This window comes from Esox lucius, chromosome 1 (genome assembly GCF_011004845.1).
Source record: "Esox lucius isolate fEsoLuc1 chromosome 1, fEsoLuc1.pri, whole genome shotgun sequence".
NCBI classification, from domain to species: domain Eukaryota; kingdom Metazoa; phylum Chordata; class Actinopteri; order Esociformes; family Esocidae; genus Esox; species Esox lucius.
The window spans coordinates 39,995,061-40,022,969 of record NC_047569.1 but is presented as its reverse complement, the minus strand read 5'-3'; the positions used below and the strand labels follow the sequence as shown (position 1 = coordinate 40,022,969).

General features: G+C 45.3%; 1 protein-coding gene across 6 annotated transcripts in view; it reads left to right on the top strand.

Moving 5' to 3' along the window:
• nectin1b (nectin cell adhesion molecule 1b) overlaps positions 1-27,909 on the top strand; it is a 262,236-nt gene that overhangs the window by 115,102 nt on the left and 119,225 nt on the right. Inside the window, exon 6 of one of the 6 annotated variants that reach the window (XM_010874226.5) lies at positions 20,281-25,625. The exons of the other annotated variants lie outside the window; for them this stretch is intronic. Within the exon in view, the coding sequence (XP_010872528.1) occupies positions 20,281-20,786 (506 nt within the window). The 3' untranslated portion in view covers positions 20,787-25,625. Of the gene's footprint in view, positions 1-20,280; positions 25,626-27,909 lie in introns of those variants that run through there. 6 annotated transcript variants of the gene reach the window in all.

The following is a 27,909-nucleotide window of genomic DNA, read 5'->3' as shown; positions in this document are numbered from 1 at the left end:
GGAGAGAGAGAGAGAGGGGGAGTGAGAGAACAGAGGGAGAGAGAGGGGGGAGTGAGAGAAAGGGAGACCGATGGAGGGAGGAAGAGAGAAAGGTAACGAGGGAAAGAAAGGCTGGTGTTTACATACTTTATGTAAGTGGCTGAGTCACCTCCTGGCCCTCTGTGTCTGTTACATACTCGGTCCACTAGCCTGGCGTGATGAGGGGGGGACAGAGAGAAACTCCTGGCCCTCTGTGTCTGTTACATACTCGGTCCACTAGCCTGGCGTGATGAGGGGGGGACAGAGAGAAACTCCTGGCCCTCTGTGTCTGTTACATACTCGGTCCACTAGCCTGGCGTGATGAGGGGGGGACAGAGAGAAACTCCTGGCCCTCTGTGTCTGTTACATACTCGGTCCACTAGCCTGGCGTGATGAAGAGGGACAGACAGATGGAGGGAGAAGCAGAGAGAGACAGAGATTGAGGATGACAGGAGAGAGAGGTGGATGAGAAGATATAGTGACTGGGAGAAGGAGAGAGAATGGGAGAGCCCTCTCTCAGAGATAATTACCTTTGCATTAATGATAGATCTATAATGGCAGCTTCTGTTAATTAAGATCTGTCTTCATTAAAGTCAATTTCTACAATCGCTAACTGCTGAACAAACAGTCCCATTTAATGCCATGTAACATATATATCTCGGGATATTTAATATGAAATATTATCTAGTCCCTTGTAATGTACAAATAGTATTAACTATTACCTTGTAATATACCATCTAATCCCTTGTAATATACAACTAGTATTAACTATTACATTGTAATATACCATCTAAAGTAATCCCTTGTAATATACCATCTAATCCCTTGTAATATACCATCTAACCTAATCCCTTGTGATATACAACTAGTATATTACAGCAGAGTCACCCAGGTTTTTGATTGGTTCTCCATGTTCTCTCTCCCTTTACTTTATGTCTGCCATGTCCTATGTAAATATGCTTAGCTATATGTTTTATTTAGGGTTTTCTTTTTGCTGTACAGCACTTTGGTTGACACTTGTGGTTTTTGTCGGACGGCTTAGTAGAGTCTCTTACTGAGTGAGTGCCTGGCTGCCCCTTGTTAAATAGCGTAGTGGTTAGCGACACAGACTACAGAATGACAGGTCCTGCATTCGACTCCCGTCACCGTCAAAACACATTATGCCTTAGGATTTCTTCAAGACAGAGACAAACTTCACTTGATGAAAACATTGATAAGTAATGTTGTATCAATGTCGTTCACGATTGGCTAATTGGCTGTTAAAACGGCCAGTGGCATAATTTGTTTAATGGTGTCTAGTGACACATTCAACTCGCTACATACGCTACACCAACTCTCGGCCGGCTTATCGTTCCTTGGCGAAGTCGTTAAAGACACATCCTCTTATGTGGGAGACCCGGTTCGAATCCAGGGAGGGCAACAAAAACATAAATTTTTATTGCGGGCCGGCTGAACTAGGCTAGCCTGGTTTCTTGTTTAAATGTAAATGTATGAATAAATGTGTCTTAACTTGACAACTAGTATTAACTATTACCTTGTAATATACAGTCTAATCTAATACCTTGTAATATACAAATAGTCTTGACTATTACCTTGTATTAAAACGTCTAAACTAATACCATGTAATATACAGTATTATCTAATATAATAATATACAATCTTATCTAATACCATGTAATATGCAGTCTTATCTCATACCATATAATAAAATCTTATCCAAAACCATATCATATATAGTCTTATCTGATTCCATGTAATACATAGTCTTATCTAATACCACGTAATAAAATCTTATAATACCAGGTTATGTGCATTCTTGTCTAATGCCATGTAATATATAGTCTTATCTGAAATAAGTGTATAAAGTCTGAAATTATACAATGTAAGATACTGAACAACAGGCACCAAAATCAGCACCACTATTACATATTAAATGGCATAGTATACCATGAACTAATACCAGTGGCTGTATTTACATGAACCCTAATTATTCTCTATCAACCATGAGTCATGTAACCAGCATGCACTGCTCATCTTAATCATGAGGTGATCATCAGAGGAAGCTCATGCCAGACGCAGAACACCTTGTTACCAATCCACGGAATGATCAGGGCTTTGGAACGGCTCGCTCGGCATTCCCATGGCATATCTGATGTGCTCATGGGCATGCAACACCAACACTTCCCGGTTATGAGCAAGCGAACTGGCACCAGAAAAACTATTACGCAGGTTAAAAATCTGTCCGAAGTTGTAAACAAATGGGCTTTCCGACATTGCATGGTTGCTAGGGTTACGCAGCAATCAGTCCCGAATCTGTAGTTCCGATGCGTCCATTCAGATGTGTCCATTCAGATGTGTCCATTCAGATGTGTCCATTCCGATGTGTCCATTCCGATGCGTCCATTCAGATGCGTCCATTCAGATGTGTCCATTCAGATGTGTCCATTCAGATGCGTCCATTCAGATGTGTCCATTCAGATGTGTCCATTCAGATGCGTCCATTCAGATGTGTCCATTCAGATGTGTCCATTCCGATGCGTCCATTCAGATGTGTCCATTCAGATGTGTCCATTCAGATGCGTCCATTCAGATGTGTCCATTCAGATGCGTCCATTCAGATGTGTCCATTCCGATGTGTCCATTCCGATGCGTCCATTCAGATGTATCCATTCAGATGTGTCCATTCCGATGCGTCCATTCAGATGTGTCCATTCCGATGCGTCCATTCAGATGTGTCCATTCAGATGTGTCCATTCAGATGTGTCCATTCAGATGCGTCCATTCAGATGTGTCCATTCCGATGTGTCCATTCAGATGTGATTGTCTGGGCCTTGTATTGTACGTATGTAGATGTTTCAGTCCAACTACGTTGACCTGACTATCCTCAGTATTCCCAGCAGAATGTGCATGCAGTCGTTCTGAAAGCCTGTAGGCTGGAATCAGTCATTTCAAATGGACTGTGAGAGCTAGAGCAGGGACAATGACAAGGGAGAAATAAACACATTTTGTGCTTTTTTTGTATTTTTGTGCTTTTAAACTATTTATTTTTTTGTCAGAGTCTGACGGTGAATGGAGTGTGTGCCTGCTACATGGCTGTGTGTGTGTGGGTTAGTTACTGTTCAGCCAGCCAATGTAGCTGAAGTGTGTAGCTTCCAGGGCAACTCACTGATGTGCTCAATTTGAATGGAAATGTTATGTATCTGACATGGTCGTACATTTTGGCAGGAGGTTACGAAGTGCAGCTGTTTCCAATTCATTTTATGTGTAGCATGCACATTCTCTTTCTGTTTTATGGATGAGTGTCTCCAGCGTGTCAGATAGGTTCTGTTTTCCTTGTGATTTGGTCTAAATGTGTTGCTCTCCGGGGGCTCGGCAGGGTCTGTTTGTCAACAGAGCCCCAAAACCAGTTGCTTTCTCTGGGTTCAGACCCTGTGAATGAGGGCTTTGTACAGGAAGGTTAGACAATCGCTTTACTTCAGCTGGTTAGGACATTTTATGGCTCTTTACTGGATTCTGATAATTACTGGGTATTGTCCTAATTCTGCTTTGCATGAATTATTTGGGATTTTGTATTGTACTCTGAGTATAGTCATAGAATTCTGCATGCAGACCCAATTGAGTTTTTGTCCCATATTGAGAATTATTAGCGTCATTCTGTCTCTGTCTCTCATTATCTCTCTGCCTTTCTCTCTCTCTCGCTCTCTCTCTCGCTCTCTCTCTCGCTCTCTCTCTCGCTCTCTCTCTGTTTCTGTCTTTATCAATGTATATCTTTCTCTCTCTTTTTCTGCCTCTCTCTGTCTTGCCTAACTGTGGTCTTGTAATCTGAACACGGGGAGGTGTTTGCCTGTCACCCATGATCTGTTCATTATTAAAGAGTATGCATTTACATAGATCAAAATCTACCTGATATAAAACAAATATATTTCTCACCGTAATCCAGGCCAACCAAACTGCATTTGCAATTCCTCCTCATGCAGCCAATAATTTGTCTCTGTCTCTGTGTGCATCCCAACTGGCTTCCTGTGCCCTAGCTAGTGCACTTCTATAAACCAGGGCCCTATGGGAGTAGTGAGCTATTAGGGACATGACCTCTCTCCTCTTCGTGCTTTAGGATGTGTGCAGGGAGTACAGCTTCTCCAGCTATAGGGGACGTTTGTTTGTCTTTGCTTGTCATGACAGCAGCGGTCTCAATCAGCCATGATACGTTGCAGCACTCAGCCACGCCGCCACAGCGTGTTGTGGCCCTCTGAATAATTCATGGGACTGGCGGCCATACATGTGTGTGCAGAGCATCATTAAACCCTCACTGTAAGCCGACATGGCTGTCAGGCCCATTGAAGAACATGTTCTAAGTCCCCTCTTGCGTTGAGGCCTTGCCGTTTCTCTCTCCTCTTTCCTCTCCTCTCTTCTCCTCCTGTCTCCTCTGCTTTCCCCCACTCTTGCCCCATGTTATCCTCCCTGCCCAGGCCATCCTCTCCCCGTAACTCCCTGAGGAGGTGCTGGGTGTTCCACCTGGTGGAGTGATGGAGCGTGCTTCTGGGCCCCACACTGCCTGACACCTCATTATCCAAATGAGACTTTAGCACGAGCCCCTCTCTGCCTTCCCACACACACACATACACACACATACACACACATACACAAACACGTGCACAGACACACACACATGAATGCACACGTACATGCACACACACACAAAAACTCACACAGTTATACAGAAACACATACCATGTGTGTTTCAAAAAGCGTTCATTTTGCAGCTCCAGGAACAGGAAAGAAAAAAATGACTGTGGCTACTGCTGCGGGGGCGGGGGGGGGGGTGCTGTTCAGAGAGCAGAGGACGAACAGAGGGGAGGAGGAGATAGGGAAGGAGAGGAGGGAGAGGGGAGGAGAGAGATATGGAGAGGAGGGAGAGGAGAGGAGAGAGATATGGAGAGGAGGGCGAGGGGAGGAGAGATATATGGAGAGGAGGGCGAGGGAGAGGAGAAGGAAGGAGAGGAGGGAGGGGGAGGGAGAGGAAAGGAGGGAGAGGAGGGAGAGGGGAGGAGGGAGAGGAGGGATGGGGGGGGAGGGAGAGGGGGGGAGGGAGAGGAGAGGAGGGAGAGGGATGACGGGAATCTTCAACAGACTGATGGTGGTGGTCGAGTGCCCTTCAGTGCAGCTAAGCTCCTCTGTCTTCATCTTCATCCTCTCCCTCCGTCCTCCTCCCATCATGCCACTCTCTCTGCCCCCCCCCCCCCCCCTGCGCTCTCTTCCTGCTTTTTGACGCTGTGTGCTTCTGCCAAGCCGCCCTGGGGGAGGCTGACGATCTAGGTCAGGCAGAGTCTTGGGGTTAGGCTAAAGGCTCTTACTGTCACTGCTAATGCTGCTCTTCATGTTTCTGTCCTCCTCTGTCCTCCATCCCTTCATGCCATCCTTTCTATTCTCTCATTCTTTTTTCCTCCTCCCTCTGTTCTCTCTCCCCTCTCTCAGTTCTCGTCTCCCTCTCACCTCCCCTCCGTCTCTTCGCTCCTCCTCTTTCTCCACCTTGTCCGTCCATCCAGTCCGACAGCGTTGTATGAGTGTCAGCTTCTGTCACTGTTACTTCTTTACCTTCTCCTCTGTCCGTCTCCCGTCCGTCTCCCGTCCGTCTCCCGTCCGTCTCCCGTCCGTCTCCCGTCCGTCTCCTCTGTCCGTCTCCCGTCCGTCTCCCGTCCGTCGTGCGCTCCTCGGCGGCCGGTTCCTGGCGTACGGTAATGTGACGCGCCACCCGCCCGCCCGGCAGAGAGATTTAGTGGGTCAGAGTCGGACTCGGGGTCGGCCTACTGGCTGCCACTGTGGTGATTCATTCATCACACTCATTACGCAGATACATAGACAGGAAGTACAACCGACAAGATGGGAGGGAGAGCAGGGGAGGGGAGGGGAGGTGAGAACAGGGGAGGGGAGGGGAGGTGAGAACAGAGGAGGGGAGGGGAGAGCAGGGGAGGGGAGAGCAGGTGAGAGGAGTGGAGGAGAAAGGAGAGCAGAGGACAGGAGAGTGGACTGGATGCTGTCTAATAAAGGACCACGGCCGTCCCTCCCCTTTATGTTGTTCTCAGAGAGTGAACTGCTGTGCAAACATCTGGCAACCTAATTATTAATCCACTCTTTCATTCATTTGCTATGTGCTGTTTTACGCTTCGCGCACACGCACTGACCCGCACACACGCACACACACACACACACACACACACACACACACACACACAATGTATTTCCACTGTATTTGATCCCTGATAGCACCAAGTGCTCATTGATGTGGTGTTATTATAGCACAATACCACTTCACTCATACAGTTGTTATGCTAATAGAGCTATCTGACGTGTGCTTTCTGTGTGCTGCTAATTCAAACAGTCCTGCTTGTAATTGAATACACCGCTCCCTCTGAACAGGATATGCACGCTCTTCCTCTTCTGAGCGTGGCACAGGCTCTGCGGTGACAGAGTCCCAAATGCTAACCTGCTCCCTCTGCGCTGCACTGGGCCAAATAGGACACTATCTAGGGAATGGGGAGGGGGCACTTTTAATGTGGCTGGGGAGGCTTGTCAGCAGGGGTGTCATATCCTGTTTGATGGTTGTATTATTCCGCGCCGTGTGTTTATCTTGCTCAGCCCAGACGACGCTCTCCTCCGCTGTTTGCGGCAAATTAAATCTGAATTTAAGGTCCAAAGGTTTAATGGCGTGAGTGACATTTACCCCACACACATCTACGCCGAGCCGAGGCTTACGCTGGCGCAACGCCGCAAGGACGGTGTCAGAGGAGAAGGAACAAGAGTTGACAAACAGAATTCAAGCCGAAGAAGAAGATAGGAAGAGAGAGAGGGGAAAATAAGAGCAAAGCAGAAGACAGGGGAGGTGGGAGTCGAGTCGAGGCGAGGGAGGATGTATTGGTTCTGGCTGCTTTATATTTCCATGACTTGACATCCCAAGGCCTCAGGACTTTTAATCTATAGAGTAACCAGTATCTCCTTCCTCAGATCACTCAATTAATGTCCATTATTGTCTCCTCCTCATCCTATCCACTCCATGTATCTCTCTCTCTCTCTCTCTCTCTCTCTCTCTCTCTCTCTCTCATGGTTTCTCTACCTCTTGTTCATTATGTTCTTCCCTGTGTCACCCTGACCAATTCCTTACCATGTTATGCCGCTACAGGCTGATCTCATATAAGCCACACCAGATGTCCTCATGGGGAATGTCTCATCCTGATAAAAAACACACCCAGTTCTCCTCAACACTATCTCTCGCCATGACAGGTTGTCCGCGCGATATCGTTGATGGGGTGGAATGTTTAGTGGCTTCCTGTCAGTTCTAAGTGTCACATGGGACTCTAGAAGCCCCAGGGTGTTCTTTCCCGGACTTGTGAAACAGCAACTATCTTCCTGTTTCTCGCAAAGTCGCAATACGTCTTCGACTTAAAGCTTTCAACACTTTTACCACAGTATTCCAATGCATGCAACATGAATGGCTTAACACTAATGAAGTGATTGTTACCTGACACGTGATACTGACAGCTTTAGGCTAGTAAATATCTTGCGTAGAAATACCCACTTTTTACAAAGTTGTCTTTGTGTACTCAATAACCAGACCCTTGGGATAGTTTAGACAAGTTGCTTTAGTGTATAAACTTTCTGACTGGTGATTTGAGGCTATGGGCTTATGTAAACCTGCACAATAGGATTTAGATGTCTTGTTGATATGAGCATCAGTGAACACTGTTTCAGACCCACCCAAATGTCTCCATAAGAGTGAACAGACACACAGAACCAGATTCAACACTTCTCCCTGCTTTTACCCAGAGCCCTGTGGAATGGGTGCAGGATGCATGTTTTTTTTTTCATATGTAGAGGCACGCATCTTGTTAAATGAAGATAGGGAACGTGTTCTGTTACCAGAGCGTTGACACAACGCTTTAGGTGTGATTTACTATATAGTGTCTTCATGATGGGACCCATTAAAGGAGCAGTAAGCTTTTCTGTGACAGGAGCAATTATCCAAACAGACAATCTAAAGGGCACTACCTCCTGGGTCATATCCCGCACCGATACGGTATAGAATAAATACCATTGGACATCTCTGGATTGTATTATGGCTTTTTTGAGCAGCGTCTTGCCAACTATTAATCTCAATAGGGATGTTTGGGCTGTTGGTCCTTCAAGGTAGGAAGAGCTGTACGCTGGCTGAATATTGTAAATGGAGCCTGGGTTTTAGTCTGCCTGGCTCGTTTGTTTTGTTCCCCTGGAAGTGCATAATGCTGCTCAGCCCTGGAGGTTCCGAAGAGGCTGTGTTTATATGTATGCTTGCAGGCATTGAAAAAAGCAATGGCAGTCATGTCCTTGTCCTCCTTCTTCTCCTTCTGGACCCGGTTGTCACCTCCCTTCCCTTCGACAGCTTGCTGTGAGACCCAGTCACTCTGTGTGCCATGTTCTGATGGATAATATTCCAGTAATGTGATTAGCATGTAGCCATAACTGCGTTAAATTTACATCCTTAAAATTGTTACACAGCACTGTGGATGGATGACGGGAAGACTGAGATAGATAGAGAGAGAGGGAATGAGAGAGAGATACAGAAACAGAAAGAGACAGAGAAAAAGAAAAATAAGAGTGTGAGAGAGATGCCAGCTACTTGTCCATTCCTTGGGGTTCGCTATGTAATGTGTGAAATTATTTGTCATTTTGTCATGCAGATATGTCAGGCCCGTGGACAGATGTTGTGTATCTCAGGCCCGTGGATAGATGTTGTGTATCTCAGGCCAGGGGACAGATGTTGTGTATCTCAGGCCAGGGCACAGATGTTGTGTATCTCAGGCCAGGGGACAGATGTTGTGTATCTCAGGCCAGGGGACAGATGTTGTGTATCTCAGGCCAGGGGACAGATGTTGTGAATCTCAGGCCAGGGGACAGATGTTGTGTATCTCAGGCCAGGGGACAGATGTTGTGTATCTCAGGCCCGTGGACAGATGTTGTGTATCTCAAGCCAGGGGACAGATGTTGTGTATCTCAGGCCAGGGAACAAAGGGGCTTAATGGCTGTGGAATAGATTATGTGAAGAATTGACATTGAAGGTCCTTCCACCAGGCCCAATATAACCCTACTAAATAGATTCTTTATAAATACAGTAGTAGTCATCTTGTGTCAGCAGGGTTGGTTCCAGTAGTAGATTCAGACATCTTGTGTCAGCAGGGTTGGTACCAGTAGTAGATTCAGACATCTTGTGTCAGCAGGGTTGGTACCAGTAGTAGATTCAGACATCTTGTGTCAGCAGGGTTGGTACCAGTAGTAGATTCAGACATCTTGTGTCAGCAGGGTTGGTACCAGTAGTAGATTCAGACATCTTGTGTCAGCAGGGTTGGTACCAGTAGTAGATTCAGACATCTTGTGTCAGCAGGGTTGGTACCAGTAGTAGATTCAGACATCTTGTGTCAGCAGGGTTGGTACCAGTAGTAGATTCAGACATCTTGTGTCAGCAGGGTTGGTACCAGTAGTAGATTCAGACATCTTGTGTCAGCAGGGTTGGTACCAGTAGTAGATTCAGACATCTTGTGTCAGCAGGGTTGGTACCAGTAGTAGATTCAGACATCTTGTGTCAGCAGGGTTGGTACCAGTAGTAGATTCAGACATCTTGTGTCAGCAGGGTTGGTACCAGTAGTAGATTCAGACATCTTGTGTCAGCAGGGTTGGTACCAGTAGTAGATTCAGACATCTTGTGTCAGCAGGGTTGGTACCAGTAGTAGATTCAGACATCTTGTGTCAGCAGGGTTGGTACCAGTAGTAGATTCAGACATCTTGTGTCAGCAGGGTTGGTACCAGTAGTAGATTCAGACATCTTGTGTCAGCAGGGTTGGTACCAGTAGTAGATTCAGACATCTTGTGTCAGCAGGGTTGGTACCAGTAGTAGATTCAGACATCTTGTGTCAGCAGGGTTGGTACCAGTAGTAGATTCAGACATCTTGTGTCAGCAGGGTTGGTACCAGTAGTAGATTCAGACATCTTGTGTCAGCAGGGTTGGTACCAGTAGTAGATTCAGACATCTTGTGTCAGCAGGGTTGGTACCAGTAGTAGATTCAGACATCTTGTGTCAGCAGGGTTGGTACCAGTAGTAGATTCAGACATCTTGTGTCAGCAGGGTTGGTACCAGTAGTAGATTCAGACATCTTGTGTCAGCAGGGTTGGTACCAGTAGTAGATTCAGACATCTTGTGTCAGCAGGGTTGGTACCAGTAGTAGATTCAGACATCTTGTGTCAGCAGGGTTGGTACCAGTAGTAGATTCAGACATCTTGTGTCAGCAGGGTTGGTACCAGTAGTAGATTCAGACATCTTGTGTCAGCAGGGTTGGTACCAGTAGTAGATTCAGACATCTTGTGTCAGCAGGGTTGGTACCAGTAGTAGATTCAGACATCTTGTGTCAGCAGGGTTGGTACCAGTAGTAGATTCAGACATCTTGTGTCAGCAGGGTTGGTACCAGTAGTAGATTCAGACATCTTGTGTCAGCAGGGTTGGTACCAGTAGTAGATTCAGACATCTTGTGTCAGCAGGGTTGGTACCAGTAGTAGATTCAGACATCTTGTGTCAGCAGGGTTGGTACCAGTAGTAGATTCAGACATCTTGTGTCAGCAGGGTTGGTACCAGTAGTAGATTCAGACATCTTGTGTCAGCAGGGTTGGTACCAGTAGTAGATTCAGACATCTTGTGTCAGCAGGGTTGGTACCAGTAGTAGATTCAGACATCTTGTGTCAGCAGGGTTGGTACCAGTAGTAGATTCAGACATCTTGTGTCAGCAGGGTTGGTACCAGTAGTAGATTCAGACATCTTGTGTCAGCAGGGTTGGTACCAGTAGTAGATTCAGACATCTTGTGTCAGCAGGGTTGGTACCAGTAGTAGATTCAGACATCTTGTGTCAGCAGGGTTGGTACCAGTAGTAGATTCAGACATCTTGTGTCAGCAGGGTTGGTACCAGTAGTAGATTCAGACATCTTGTGTCAGCAGGGTTGGTACCAGTAGTAGATTCAGACATCTTGTGTCAGCAGGGTTGGTACCAGTAGTAGATTCAGACATCTTGTGTCAGCAGGGTTGGTACCAGTAGTAGATTCAGACATCTTGTGTCAGCAGGGTTGGTACCAGTAGTAGATTCAGACATCTTGTGTCAGCAGGGTTGGTACCAGTAGTAGATTCAGACATCTTGTGTCAGCAGGGTTGGTACCAGTAGTAGATTCAGACATCTTGTGTCAGCAGGGTTGGTACCAGTAGTAGATTCAGACATCTTGTGTCAGCAGGGTTGGTACCAGTAGTAGATTCAGACATCTTGTGTCAGCAGGGTTGGTACCAGTAGTAGATTCAGACATCTTGTGTCAGCAGGGTTGGTACCAGTAGTAGATTCAGACATCTTGTGTCAGCAGGGTTGGTACCAGTAGTAGATTCAGACATCTTGTGTCAGCAGGGTTGGTACCAGTAGTAGATTCAGACATCTTGTGTCAGCAGGGTTGGTACCAGTAGTAGATTCAGACATCTTGTGTCAGCAGGGTTGGTACCAGTAGTAGATTCAGACATCTTGTGTCAGCAGGGTTGGTACCAGTAGTAGATTCAGACATCTTGTGTCAGCAGGGTTGGTACCAGTAGTAGATTCAGACATCTTGTGTCAGCAGGGTTGGTACCAGTAGTAGATTCAGACATCTTGTGTCAGCAGGGTTGGTACCAGTAGTAGATTCAGACATCTTGTGTCAGCAGGGTTGGTACCAGTAGTAGATTCAGACATCTTGTGTCAGCAGGGTTGGTACCAGTAGTAGATTCAGACATCTTGTGTCAGCAGGGTTGGTACCAGTAGTAGATTCAGACATCTTGTGTCAGCAGGGTTGGTACCAGTAGTAGATTCAGACATCTTGTGTCAGCAGGGTTGGTACCAGTAGTAGATTCAGACATCTTGTGTCAGCAGGGTTGGTACCAGTAGTAGATTCAGACATCTTGTGTCAGCAGGGTTGGTACCAGTAGTAGATTCAGACATCTTGTGTCAGCAGGGTTGGTACCAGTAGTAGATTCAGACATCTTGTGTCAGCAGGGTTGGTACCAGTAGTAGATTCAGACATCTTGTGTCAGCAGGGTTGGTACCAGTAGTAGATTCAGACATCTTGTGTCAGCAGGGTTGGTACCAGTAGTAGATTCAGACATCTTGTGTCAGCAGGGTTGGTACCAGTAGTAGATTCAGACATCTTGTGTCAGCAGGGTTGGTACCAGTAGTAGATTCAGACATCTTGTGTCAGCAGGGTTGGTACCAGTAGTAGATTCAGACATCTTGTGTCAGCAGGGTTGGTACCAGTAGTAGATTCAGACATCTTGTGTCAGCAGGGTTGGTACCAGTAGTAGATTCAGACATCTTGTGTCAGCAGGGTTGGTTCCAGTAGTAGATTCAGACATCTTGTGTCAGCAGGGTTGGTACCAGTAGTAGATTCAGACATCTTGTGTCAGCAGGGTTGGTACCAGTAGTAGATTCAGACATCTTGTGTCAGCAGGGTTGGTACCAGTAGTAGATTCAGACATCTTGTGTCAGCAGGGTTGGTACCAGTAGTAGATTCAGACATCTTGTGTCAGCAGGGTTGGTACCAGTAGTAGATTCAGACATCTTGTGTCAGCAGGGTTGGTACCAGTAGTAGATTCAGACATCTTGTGTCAGCAGGGTTGGTACCAGTAGTAGATTCAGACATCTTGTGTCAGCAGGGTTGGTACCAGTAGTAGATTCAGACATCTTGTGTCAGCAGGGTTGGTACCAGTAGTAGATTCAGACATCTTGTGTCAGCAGGGTTGGTACCAGTAGTAGATTCAGACATCTTGTGTCAGCAGGGTTGGTACCAGTAGTAGATTCAGACATCTTGTGTCAGCAGGGTTGGTACCAGTAGTAGATTCAGACATCTTGTGTCAGCAGGGTTGGTACCAGTAGTAGATTCAGACATCTTGTGTCAGCAGGGTTGGTACCAGTAGTAGATTCAGACATCTTGTGTCAGCAGGGTTGGTACCAGTAGTAGATTCAGACATCTTGTGTCAGCAGGGTTGGTACCAGTAGTAGATTCAGACATCTTGTGTCAGCAGGGTTGGTACCAGTAGTAGATTCAGACATCTTGTGTCAGCAGGGTTGGTACCAGTAGTAGATTCAGACATCTTGATATTGTTTGTCTTTGAGGTCTTAGTCTGCAATCCTCCCTTAGACAGTGGGAAAATTCCTTTTATTTCTATCATGATATAGTTCACACACCCCTAACCCCCCCCCCCCCCCCCCCCCCCCCAACTCTCTCCCATCTTCTATGCCGATTCCAGAGCTTAGCAGAGTCATCATAGTACCTGCTTTGGCAAACACAGACACTTGCTGCTATTGATTATTTCTTAGCAGCGAAACCAAACCGTAAAGGCCCTTCCAATCTTCCTCCTCTCCTTCATCTTCTTGTTTCTCTCTCCGCTTTGGTGTGAACAGTGAGGCGGGTCCGTTGTGACCCGGTGGACCAGGGCTTCTTGTGATGAGCAGCTTGTGTTCTTGTTGGACCCATAACTCTGAAGGATCCCACTCGGAAATGATTGGCGTTGACCCGATCAGCACTTCAAACACAGAGTGTCAGCGAGGGTCGTCACCTGATATTTCAGGGTTCCCACAAGGCAGGTCAAACTAAGGTGGTCTTGAAGGGTACTGGTTGCCTCTCTTTCTACTATAATTTTTTTCATTGGACCTTTTTGCCATTTGTTTAATGGTCTGGCCTGGCTTCTTGGGAGGTTTTACTGCTTTGAAATGGTTGTACCCAACTCCCCGGCAGGGATCCTTGATAGGACAAGAAAATCAAGCTAGCCAATTAGAGGAGTGCTGAGCGAGGGGGGGGGGGTAGCAGCAGAGGAGGGCAGTGAAGGATGGAGAAGAGGATTAACAGGCAGCCCAGCTTACTTCTTTTCTCTTCCACTCTGTTCATCCCTCCCACCTCTGGACTGTGGTGGGCAATTATCCAATCCTCTGTGAGGGTGGAGGAGGATGGAGACTGGAGGGTGGAGAAGGATGGAGGGTGGAGAATTAAAGTGTGGAATCTGGAGGGCTACAGCAGAAGTGGGAGGAGGGATAGTGGCTCCTCAGGGTGCTCGGCTGCAATCTGGAGCTGACCTAGCACTGCTCTCATTCATGTGTATAATGAAGCCTGAGTGTCTGAATAATCCCATTACAGGCTCAGATTAAGACCGTGAGAGGCCTGAGAGCTGATACAAATACCTGCTTGAGTTCAGATAGTATTAAATATCTGTAAAACACATATTCTGGAGTGTGATTGAGACTGCCTGAGAGAGACAGATTAGGTTTAAACTTTCCGAGGGGATTGGTTTTCTGTTTCTCCAGCTCAATCAAGTGCAGCCAAAGTGCTTTAATGAAGAATACATTTACTATTTGAATCCAGGTCAGCTGCTATCTGTGGCTGGTGGGTTCCAGCTAGCTCTCCCCGGGTTACCTGTTCCTTTCACAGCTCACCTGGCAGATGCTGTAAGACAGGTGGTTCAGTGAACTTGACGAGTGACCTTTGAACTCTCTATGTTGACTTTAGCTGCCTTCTTCTGTCAAACGCCTGGCCTTCCTCTAAGAGGGCTGTGTCGCAGCACCCAGAAGGATTGTGTTTCACCCAAGTCGGTCAGCCAATGAAGGTCGAAGCCTCAAGAGACGGAGGGCGATGGGAAAAAATGGAGAGAAAGGCAAAGAGGGAGGGAAGGAAAGTGAGGGATTGAGAAAGGTATGCAGAGAGAGGGATGAATCAAGGGAAGTAGAGAGGGATTCAATAGCAGGACTGAGAGAGGAAAAAACTTGAGAGAGGCGATGATGGAGGGATGAGTGACAGATGGAGAGGAATATGTAAACAGATGGATTGAGAGAGGGATGGAGAGAGACGCACAAGAGGGGTGAGACAGACAGGAGGGGTGAGACAGACAGAGAGAAAGAGAGGACAGCTACAGCAGCTTGGCGAAGTCATGCGTTGATAGAGTGACTCTCTAATTAGGGCTAATAGTTAAAGATCAGTGACGGTGGTGTGGCCCTCTGGGTAGAGAGAGGGGACCGTGTCTCCCAAATAAAACCCTAATTCCCCCGAAGCCCCAAAAGGAGCCTTGTCAAAACTAGTGCACTAAATTGGACATAGGGCACGGTTTGTGAGGCAGACATTAAGCTAACAGCTTCTGGTAGCTACTGTAGTTTCTGCTGTAGCACTTTAAGCATGTTTAATTCCCTGATAATGGGCCTGTGGTGATAATTGAATGTTTCAGCTTCAGCGTCTAGGCCAAAACGAAGCAATTTGAAATACAAAGTATGGCTGAGATGTAAGAGCAACTTTCTACCGGCCAACTGAAATCTTCTGAGATATTCCATCTGTTGGAGGCGTGGGAAAGTATTTTGGTACTCTGTGTGGATCAAGATGTACTCAAGATTTTATCTGCCTTAACTGGTTCATTACCCAGGGAAAATATTCTAACTTGATCCACTGATATTCTACAATGTGTGTTATCTCTTAGTTAAAGCCACTGTATTGCTATTTCTGAAATTCAAGGCAACATTGCATGAAATCAAATGCAGCAAATGCTAAACTGCTTGATAGAGTTAACATGTTTGCTGCTAAAGTTGTCTGAAATGATTTCTGTCTAGTTGTTTATTCACCAAGTATAATATTGTATTTGTGGATTGTCAGTGGATGGAAGATGTTACTGTGATGACTAACCCCTCCAAGCTGTCTAACACACTATGACATCTCTCACTCTCTTCGTCCCCTTTTTTCATCTTTCATGGCCAGATACTCCATTATACCACAGCTGCATGTGTCTGTAAAACCCCCTCTCTAGTGCTATGAAAGGATTTGACACAGGGTGGATATGTCTCAAATGACGCCTTATTCCCTAGGTAGTAAACTAGTTTTCCATATATCCTGCGTAGTACCTCTGTGGAAGTAAAATGATGAAGTGACTGTGTTGTAGCTGTGTTACTGAGGGTTAAGTAGTGATGGTGTTGTGGCTGTGTTACTGAGGGTTAAAGGTGACAGTGTTGTAGCTGTGTTACTGAGGGTTAAAGGTGACAGTGTTGTAGCTGTGTTACTGAGGGTTAAGTTGTGATTGTGTTGTGGCTGTGTTACTGAGGGTTAAAGGTGACAGTGTTGTAGCTGTGTTACTGAGGGTTAAAGGTGACAGTGTTGTAGCTGTGTTACTGAGGTTAAGTTGTGATTGTGTTGTGGCTGTGTTACTGAGGGTTAAGTAGTGATGGTGTTGTGGCTGTGTTACTGAGGGTTAAAGGTGACAGTGTTGTAGCTGTGTTACTGAGGGTTAAGTTGTGATTGTGTTGTGGCTGTGTTACTGAATGTTTAGTAGCGATGGCGTAAATTACTCTGTATATTTCTGACCAGTAATTAAGCTCAAATGGTGCAGGGCAAAGACAGGGACATCGCTCTGCCTACAGGCCGTTTTTCGGTCTGGACGTTAATTCGGTGTCCTGAATATTTGGATCACGTTACACTTCCTAAGAGCACTGATATTAACGCTGGTGACAGGAGATGTATGCAGAACGCTTGTTGCTGTGCATCGTCCAGGTGGGTGGGGGTTTAATATCAGTGGTGGATGATCTGAGGTCTTTCCATGGAAAATGCTTAGAATACCTCAGTGGGTAGATAAACACAGTTTGTTGTATATAATATGAATTTGTCTTCTTGTTTATTCTTATTAGTTTTCAGGGAACAGACAGATGTGATTCTCTGTGCCACTGTGGTGAGTTGGCCTATATAATCACTATATTTTGAGTAGCCCAACCAGATGAAGCAGTATGTGTTACCACTGTGTTATAGCCCACAGCCTGTTCTTTTCTCTGGAAATTTTGCAAACCATGTAGCTTCTTGTTTCGTCTGTTAGGGATCCGTCAAGACAGATAACCCTCTGTTGAGCGTTTCACAGCAGATATTCAGTACCTCTGGTGAGCGTTTCTCAGCAGAAATGCAGTACCTCTAGTGAGTGTTTCACAGCAGATATTCAGTACCTCTAGTGAGTGTTTCACAGCAGATATTCAGTACCTCTGGTGAGCGTTTCACAGCAGATATTCAGTACCTCTGGTGAGTGTTTCACAGCATATATTCAGTACCTCTAGTGAGTGTTTCACAGCAGATATTCAGTACCTCTGGTGAGCGTTTCACAGCAGATATTCAGTACCTCTGGTGAGCGTTTCACAGCAGATATTCAGTACCTCTGGTGAGCGTTTCACAGCAGATATTCAGTACCTCTGGTGAGCGTTTCACAGCAGATATTCAGTACCTCTGGTGAGCGTTTCACAGCAGATATTCAGTACCTCTGGTGAGCGTTTCACAGCAGATATTCAGTACCTCTGGTGAGCGTTTCACAGCAGATATTCAGTACCTCTGGTGAGCGTTTCACAGCAGATATTCAGTACCTCTGGTGAGCGTTTCACAGCAGATATTCAGTACCTCTGGTGAGCGTTTCACAGCAGATATTCAGTACCTCTGGTGAGCGTTTCACAGCAGATATTCAGTACCTCTGGTGAGTGTTTCACAGCATATATTCAGTACCTCTAGTGAGTGTTTCACAGCAGATATTCAGTACCTCTGGTGAGCGTTTCACAGCAGATATTCAGTACCTCTGGTGAGCGTTTCACAGCAGATATTCAGTACCTCTGGTGAGCGTTTCACAGCAGATATTCAGTACCTCTGGTGAGCGTTTCACAGCAGATATTCAGTACCTCTGGTGAGCGTTTCACAGCATATATTCAGTACCTCTGGTGAGCGTTTCACAGCAGATATTCAGTACCTCTGGTGAGCGTTTCACAGCATATATTCAGTACCTCTGGTGAGCGTTTCACAGCAGATATTCAGTACCTCTGTTGAGCGTTTCACAGCAGATATTCAGTACCTCTGGTGAGCGTTTCACAGCATATATTCAGTACCTCTGGTGAGCGTTTCACAGCAGATATTCAGTACCTCTGGTGAGCGTTTCACAGCAGATATTCAGTACCTCTGGTGAGCGTTTCACAGCAGATATTCAGTACCTCTGGTGAGCGTTTCATGCCATATACATCGCTGGGGAATTTTTCACAGCAGTTGGAATTCTGGTGGATGTTTCTCAGAACTGACATTAGTGTTGTCCTGCCTCCAAATGTAATGTGTTGAAAATGAACAAAGGGTTTTGATCTCCATAGTGTAGCATACCAACAGTGTTGTCATGCCAACAATGTTTCCTTGCCCTTAGTATAGGGGAATGATGCAGTTAACTTAAACTACTGTTGTCCTGTGACATAATCAGGTGTCCAGTTTACAGCAGTCTGTTGTCCTTGTGACATCCCCTGGAGTGCAGTTTACAGCAGTCTATTGTCCTTGTAACATCCCCTGGTGTCCAGTTTACAGCAGTCTATTGTCCTTGTGACATCCCCTGGAGTCCAGTTTACAGCAGTCTATTGTCCTTGTGACATACTCTGGTGTCCAGTTTACAGTGGTCTGTTGTCCTGTGACATACTCTGGTGTCCAGTTTACAGTGGTCTGTTGTCCTGTGACATACTCTGGTGTCCAGTTTACAGTGGTCTGTTGTCCTGTGACATACTCTGGTGTCCAGTTTACAGTGGTCTGTTGTCCTGTGACATGGTCTGGTGTCCAGCATGTTTCTATTTATCATTCATGTATTGATCTTGTCTTTTCCCTCAGTTCATCAGCGATCTACCATTGGTGAAAGTCTTTAGGGAACTCTCAATTCTGTTTCTCTTCTTCAATCACACAATACTCTCCAGCCTTCATCCTTTAAATAAACGCTGGGATTTATTTTTCTTTCTTTCCCCTCTTGAAGATTCAGGGTCTTTGCTAATGAAGCTAAATGTAGTGTAGTGATGCTTCTGAGCTCTGTCTTTCATCACTGTCAGATAATCGTCACTTTCTCTCAGTGAGAAGTCTGCCTCTGCCCTGGGGAGACAATAGCACAGCTTAGCTCATCTATATCTGGAGAAAGAGCGTGAGACAGAAAGCGAGAGAACGAGAGTAAGACAGAGAGAGAGGAGACAAAGAGAGAGTACTGGAGAGAGGTACAGTGTACAGACAGGGAGAGAAGTACAGTGTACAGACAGGGAGAGAGGTACAGTGTACAGACAGGGAGAGAGGTACAGTGTACAGACAGGGAGAGAGGTACAGTGTACAGACAGGGAGAGAGGTACAGTGTACAGACAGGGAGAGAGGTACAGTGTACAGACAGGGAGAGAGGTACAGTGTACAGACAGGGAGAGAGGTACAGTGTACAGACAGGGAGAGAGGTACAGTGTACAGACAGGGAGAGAGGTACTTTGTACAGACAGGGAGAGAGGTACAGTGTACAGACAGGGAGAGAGGTACAGTGTACAGACAGGGAGAGAGAGAGGTACAGTGTACAGACAGGGAGAGAGGTACAGTGTACAGACAGGGAGAGAGGTACAGTGTACAGACAGGGAGAGAGGTACTTTGTACAGACAGGGAGAGAGGTACAGTGTACAGACAGGGAGAGAGGTACAGTGTACAGACAGGGAGAGAGAGAGGTACAGTGTACAGACAGGGAGAGAGGTAAAGTGTACAGACAGGGACAGAGGTACAGTGTACAGACAGGGAGGGAGAGACACATCTTAATTGAAGCAGCAGCTGTATTATTCATTCTCTGCACGGCCATTTATCTGACAAGTCGGGGAATTCGCTTGTGCTCATGCTTTCGATTTTCTGAAAGGCCTTTGCATTTAGCTCACGGAAAAATGATGCTAAACCACATTTGAATTTCACAGTAAGGCACAGGCAAGACCAGCAGAACACACACTCTACACACACATGTCATTTTGGATCAGTGCCGCCAGCAGTGTTGACCTCTGAAACAACAAGAGCCTGTCTTTGTTTTAACAGGCTTCCACGGCGCTCCGCTGTGTAGAAGGGCTCTTTGGTGATGGTGTGTGATGTGTGACAGGGCTGACTGTTGGTTGCAGTCTCGCATGGCTGGCGATGACTAAGGTTTTCTTTGCCGGGGGGGGTTGGGGGGGTGCCGCCGTCGGGGCGCATCTGGTTTTTTTTTTTTGGGGGGGGGGGGGGGGGGCGGGGGGGGGCCCGTCTCATTTCCTCCTCTCCCCTTCTCCCTGTCTTCCTTACCTCTTTCCACCTCCCCCATCCCTCTCCCCCAAAAAAAGAGCACCCGCACAACCCCCCCCTCCTCCTCCCACCTGAGCACTGACACAGCCCTTCCATCTGTCTTTTCCTACCCAGAATTCCCTAACAACCCGTCACCTTGGGACCGCAACGTCAAGCAGGACGAGCACAATGCGGGCGCCGTCATCGGGGGTGCAGTGGGCGGGGTCGTCCTGCTGGCGGCCGCCGCCACGCTGCTCTTCCTGTTCCTGCGCCGCCGCCAGCGCACCTTCAAGGGCGACTACAGCACCAAGAAACACGTGTTTGGGAACGGGTACAGCAAGGCCGGCGGCCTGCCCGCCAACCATCCCATCCCCAAGAACCTCCAGTACCCAGACGACTCAGATGATGAGAAGAAACCGGCCCAGATCGGCGTGAGCGGCGGGTTCGAGGCGAGCGAGCGCGATTTTGACGGCGACGCGGAGGACCTGAAGAGGCCCTATTTCACGGTGGACGAAGGAGAGAGCCGGGATTACGATGAACGGACTCTCGCTTTCCAGTACGACCCCGAGCCTGAGATAGCGGACGACATGGTGTCCCAGACCGACGGCTCTGTCATTTCAAAGAAAGAGTGGTATGTGTGAGAGGTCACGCAGCAAAACAGCCGGCCCCGCCTCCTCCTGTCATCCGCCCACCACCACCACCACAACCCCATCACAAACCACCACCCCTCCGTTTAGCCACAACCCCTCCATCCCTCCACCCTATCCCTCTGCAAGTTAGTCTAGAACCCCCCCCCACCCAAACCCAACCCCCCAGGCCATCAGAACCCATTCAACTAAAACCGCATTCGAAAAATGCAGAGTCATCCACAAAAGAGCTTGCAACAACACATCGCCATGTCGACCACAGCATTACATCATGGTGTATCGGAATCCTATTAGATGAAACTGCAATTAAAACAAAACACGATGTGTCATCGGACTCCAGTCGCCATTGACTTTTAAAGGCCAGACTGAGACAGTCTGAACTGGTCGCTTGGAAAATACTTGTGTATTATTCATTTTTTGTGTATTTTTTTTCATGATATATAAATGTATTAAATGTGTAAAAAAAAAAAAAAAAAAAGACTTGGGGAACATGGTGAGGTTTTAGCAGAGCACATTGTGAAAGTCCATCACTGGTTGTATGATACATTGTTTTAGTTTTTTCTATTCTCATCACCATGGTCCTTACTACTATTGTTTAAGGTTTTGTTTTTATAACTTGCTTTTTATACGTTATGTTGGTTAACTAGGGGGTGAAGGTTTTCCTGTTGGTTACCAGGTGGGGGTGTAGATAGTATGAGGTACGTGTTTTTAGAGAAAATCTAAGATGTCTGCTAATGACAGCTCCAACTCCTCAACATATGTAGCTTCTCCAGAATAATTTGCAACATTCAACATGGTAATGGCCTCTTACGTGTTATAACTAGCAAGATTCACCACGGTACTGGCCTCTTACGTGTTATAACTAGCAAGATTCACCACGGTACTGGCCTCTTGCATGTTATAACTAGTCAGATTCACCACGGTACTGGCCTCTTACGTGTTATAACTAGCCAGATTCACCACAGTACTGGCCTCTTACGTGTTATAACTAGTCAGATTCACCACGGTACTGGCCTCTTACGTGTTATAACTAGTCAGATTCACCACGGTACTGGCCTCTTACGTGTTATAACTAGCCAGATTCACCACAGTACTGGCCTCTTACGTGTTATAACTAGTCAGATTCACCACGGTACTGGCCTCTTACGTGTTATAACTAGCCAGATTCACCACAGTACTGGCCTCTTACGTGTTATAACTAGTCAGATTCACCACAGTACTGGCCTCTTACAAGTTAAAACCAACAGCGTTTACCACAGTACTGGCCTCTTCTCCAATAATGACTAGCAACACTTCACCACTATACAGAGTAGTATAATATATGACAGACTGCTATGTATTTTGACCTCCGCCCACACCCAACTCAGTGGAGAAACAAACCATGTTGGTTTTAGCTGCTTTCCAAAGACATCGCCAGTGTTTATTTGAAAACCCTGGAGTCGTCACGGCTGAGCCTGCACTGGGACCCTGGGCACGTGTCAACACAACAAGCCTTATGGACATGGTGGTATAGTACATACAGGCCTCGAGGAGACGTCAGTACATGGAGAATGTGCCTGCCTGTGCCCTAGATTCACATGCTGTGTCGTGCCGGCGGCCATCTTAGCTTGTCAGCCATTTTAGCTTGGCTGAGGAAGCGGAGTAGACACAGGCTACTGTCGTGGCGCATTCCACATTTCAGTTGGTCACACGTTCACCTCATGCGGCATGTTTCCTTCATTAGGGGCATCGGCATGGCGGTCCAGTATTTTCAACATACCGGCAGTAGTACTTGCTCTGAAAAGGACCATTAAAAAAAATAAATGTCTTGAACTAGAAAGGGTTTACCCGCATACCTGAAAGTCTATATAATGAAATGTCTAGTTTTGTTTTTTGGGGATCCTAATCAGGTGTTTTTACTGCTGTAAATGTTTTAGTTTCTGCGAGGTTGTGTTAGAGGGTATGCCTTGGGACTTCCACAGAAGGCTGGTTTGTGCTGTACAACTTAAATCCACTGCTTGCATAGGGACTTTGGATCTCTGGTAATCTTATGAATGTGTAAAAAAAGGACCTACAGTACTTGCTACTTTCCACTCACACCACACTTCTTGCAGGATCCACCAATGGGAGACAGTGGACATTGGGACAGTGACAATGATGCTTCATGTGTGTTTGCGTCTCTCTGGCCAAAAGAGAGAGAGAAAAACTCAAAGACGGAGAAATATTGTGACATATACCGTATATTGTCTGACTGGATTTGTCAACCGTTGTTTGGTTGTTGTTTTTTTTTGTCTTTTCTTTTCATTAACTGATGTGTTTTTGTTGTTGTTTCATATGTTTCAGCATCTCTGTATGCACTCAAATGGGAGAAAGGAAAACAGAGTTCCTTTTGCCCAACGAATCGGCATCAGAAACATGGATGAGCATGCTGCCCTCCTTTAGAGGGGCTGCCGTATTGTTTGGCTTTTTTTAACCCACTGTACCTGATGAGAGGAACCCAGGTCCAATGAATAAAAATCACTCTTTGTCTTCACAGCTTTGAGGTCTAACATACAAGCTACGACAGATTATTATTATTTTGGAAAATCAATCCAAATCCTGGATCAACATGTGGGTAGGAAATCTGTCTGAAGGTGACAGACGTCAATGCAGATACACTTGGCTGACTGTAAACTGGTACGAAGATTTAGTACATTTTATGCATGTGCTTTTACGTGAGGGCGGATCCATGTGTTTTGTTAACGATCCGCTTTTTGTACCAAGCCAGAATACCCCTCTTTGTGTTCACGGCTCAGATTAGCTTGGAGGAGCGGGGTTCACTCCTTGCCAGTGTTTGTTTGGAGGAGGGAGTAATGGTGGGCAGTGGCTGACTATAGGATTTCATCATTCTTTAAAGACAAACGATCAAGGTTGCCTTCCAAATGGCACCCTGTTCCACTCATGACCACAGCACCATGCGGGGGAAGAGGATGCCATTTGGGACAGCGTCACTTTGGTGTTGCCTGTTTCTCGGCGGACAGGGAAATGAAGACACGGGCTGAGCCTGTTACTGTCTAGCCTGCTCTCTCTGGGTTTGGGATAAATGAGTTGGTTCTGATTAACAAACATCACCGTAACGTCTTAAAGTCGACACTACCAAAACCTCGAGTGAAATGAATGGTGTCCTCCCATCAATAAGCATTTGTTTTATGTTAGATGTGTATTTTATATTTTATTCAGCTGCAGTTATTACAGTTTCAGCAAAGTGCTTAATGAAAGAGACCATACATGATTTATTTTTATTATTCTTAACATATGTTAGCTGAGTGTTCAGTGCCTATGAAATTTGTGAGAAATTAGGTTTTGTAAAAATGAAAGTTGCTGCTCCGTCCGAGTCCTATTTCATCAGTCCATGCTCTGAAATATATGTTTAAAAAAAGTTACATGATTTATTGTAGATCGATAAAGAGCAGGTTTTATTTAATTTTTTTACCTCAAAGTTAAAGAGGAATGCCCCACATGTCTCTGATGTACGAAACCACTCCTGTAATTTCTAATCAAATCACAGAAAAAGTTGAGTTTAGTCTCTACACTCTCTCCACATTAACTCTCCAGCACTTTGATTGCTCATAAAACTGGAAATATATAAAGATCGAGAGAAAATTTGCTGGGTTGGAAATGTGTCCACATTCCGTGGTGGATGACTTCTGCAAAAGCACAAACTTAAAAGCTGGAATTATTTTCACAGTAATTCAGAGATTTTAGATATAATTAACCCTAATACACAACGTTGTCCCTGTACCCAAAGCAATTCTGTAACTAAGGCAAATTATGTTTCTATTCAAGCACAAGTCAATGTTTTTGGGCCAAGTCATTAGCATACCATTTAATTGACATCTTGATGCATCAAGGAACTACTGCCACACTCAACTTTGACACAACCAACCTGTGAGAATCAAAGGCATTGTTGTTTTAATGGAATCCATAGATTGTGGCTGTTGTGAAAAATATTGTCTATCTTCTTTTTGGAATTTCATATGGTGAGGGGGTTCCAGGTGTTTTGTTTTTCTATAATTGATAGCGGTTTCATTCCCTCCTTCTTCATCTACTTTTGGATACAATAGCTTTTGGTCTATAGGCTTCAGCTTAACATTCCATTGTAAATAATGTATATAATATTGAGGTTGAGATTGAGATTATAGATGGGTTTTATTTAGGGACAACTGCAACCTTGCCTGTTCAATGTATAATAAACCTATTTTGACTGCAAAAAAAACTGAAAGACTAGAGAGCAACTATTCTTGGGGTGGCAATATTCTGGTAACTCCAGTCAGTATTTCTGGAAGACCTGGATTTTTTTTTTAAGTTACTGGAAAAATGCACCGCAAACTTTGATGGCTAGATTGAGTTGATATTCACAGATCATTCTTATTACAGCTATCATCCCTCTGATACTACCACGACAAAAGGTAGTATAACTTACATTTCTGCAGAATCACCCGGCTTCCAGATATTTCTCTTGGTTCCTCCTGATTCGAGAAATCCTTCTATAGGGATTCTTTGGGAAACCTGGTAATCCTGGGAAAGTTACCAGAATTTTAGCAACCCTTACAGCGAGGTTTTGATATGCTGCAGATATCAGCTATTATTGTCGCTGGGTCGATGCATTTGGTTGGTTGACTCTGTAAATAATACACTGCAACTAAATTTAAATAGAGAGAAAACGTGTCTGTATGCAGCCATGTGAATGTACAATATTTCTGAGGGTGTTATTACAGCTATTGATGAAAAAAATGAAACTCTTGTTCATATGTGATGACCCAGTGAAGTAACTTGTATTTGTTTTAAAAAGCATTAAATGATTTCAATAGTCAATGTTGTTGTTTTTTTCCCTTCTGTTTCCTCACTTAATGGTTAGGAAATTGAATGTGTGTTATTGCACTTGATTCAATCGTTCCACAAATGCTTTGTCTAGTGTACTACATGGGAATGCTTTAGGATTCTGCTTTTAAATTGTATATATTTACCAGCTCCTTTTCACTTGTTAATGTGTGACAACATACTGGCTTATCTATCTACTTAACATGTTATTCATGTAAATCAAATCTATCAGATTATATTTATTCCAAATTACATGAATGATGGTGGTGCATGATCACTGTAGCAAAATAGTTTTTGTCCACTGGTCGATGTTGCCGTTTGTAATTCTCCTCGTTCAAACTTATACTGATGTCATCGTTCAAAAGTCCCTGTTTTTCCACACTTAACAACTGTCCAAAACCTGACTGGGTCCTTCGTCTGTTAACCTCATTCTTATGTGAAAATGTATCTAATTCACTTTTACATTTCAGTCATTTAGCAGAGGCTCTTCTGCAGAACAACTTAAATGAGCCCTTTGATTGTAAACCCTTTTATGTTCATTTATTGTGCTTGTAGATTCAAACAGCAAACTTTCAGAGACGAACCCAACTCTGCCTTCCTTTCAGTTCCGTCTATCAGTACAATATTCCACTTGAAACACTGCAATGTTCATCACCCTCTTACGCCTTTCAGTGGTCTAAATCGGTTTAGGGTTGTTCGCATTACGAGAGAAAGAACAAAAGGCTGGATTGATCAGCGTTTTAGAAATGGACCATGTAGGATTGTCGCCTTCAATCACAGGAAATTCAAGCTATGTGTGCCCCCCCCCACTGCGCAAACAGTCGATGCAGTTCAGATGGAATCGTTGTCACACTTGGAAAACTCCAGGGGCTGGGGCGTGTATTTAATCAGAACAAATATACATGTAAACAAGTGTTACAAACAGGTAGGAACAATGGAGAATCCTCTCTTAACAATGTGGCACATGCTACCTCGGAAGGTGACGTCTCCAACAGCCCAGTCTGGTGGTGGTAGAAAGCTGTGGGAACAAGTGTAGGAAAACGGGTAAGATCCTCGGATTAAAGGGGGGGGGTGTTACCATTGAATGTCAGAATACAAATGCAAGAAAGATGGCCTTAATTTTTATGGAATACGATTGTCCAAGCCACCCTTTGAGGCTAAATGAAGACGTTGATGGTTGCAAGCCATTAAACAGACTGACTAATGATGAAATCATCTCGTCTCTGCAGTGCTCATTTTCAAGGTTTTGTCCACTGTTTATCACACACAGGCAAAATCAATGATGTAGTTAAAATAATAACGATACATTAGTAACAGCAGCAACCACATAGCTGGCATTCTCAGTAGGGTATTTCACATTGGTAAACACCATGGATCAACGTTAGCAACATTAGCTAGCATGCAAGGAGAATTACAATAGAAACAAACCAAACAGCTCATAGTAAGACAGTTTAGCTTACGTATGCAAGCATTTAATGAATGAATGGGATATATGACAGAGCTCAAAGTTAACATTTTCAGTGGGGCCAGTGGGTTTGAAACTTAGTGGCTCCCAAAACATTTTTACTGTCCCTCCTTCCAAATGTTGTTGATTTATCAGCGTTACAAAATGTAACCAGATACTTTTGTTACTTAACCTGTTTAATTAGTTCTGAAGTGCTTTCTGGATATATAAAAAAAGCTTTAATCAAATTTCTAATTATAAACAATGATAAAAAGATCACAATCACCAGAACATTTCACTTTTAAACAAAACACTGACTCATTCATCCACGGGAAACAGGCGAACCCCCAGCCTGTCTTAGGTATGTGGTGGTTATAAGTCGTGCGATCACCCAATGGGCATCTGCATTTAAATTCCTGACCAGCAGGATCAAGGGCCCTAAAGACGGATTGTCAGCCACCCGCTTGACTGTCATGCAGACCAGGTGCTGTTTGCTATCGACATGGCTGGTCAGGGACTGTTTGCGAAACTTGTCAGTGCCTTTGTAAAAAGACCCACAGATCGGCCCCTGTACGGTAATATGATATCTGTGATATGACCTTTACTTAATAATTGGAAGAGTCGTATGGATGATCCATATTCCTATATGTTGCAAAGAGGCTACTGTCACTTTCTGCCACCAGTTCGGCTCCGCCCAGAAAATAGGTCATCACTGTTTACTAACACAAAAAGGGTCTATGAACACATAAGTCGACACATTTTGTATCGTAGCGTTGACCCGGAGGGGGTGCTGCTGGCGCGGACCTGAGGGAGACCATCATACATCTACTGTGT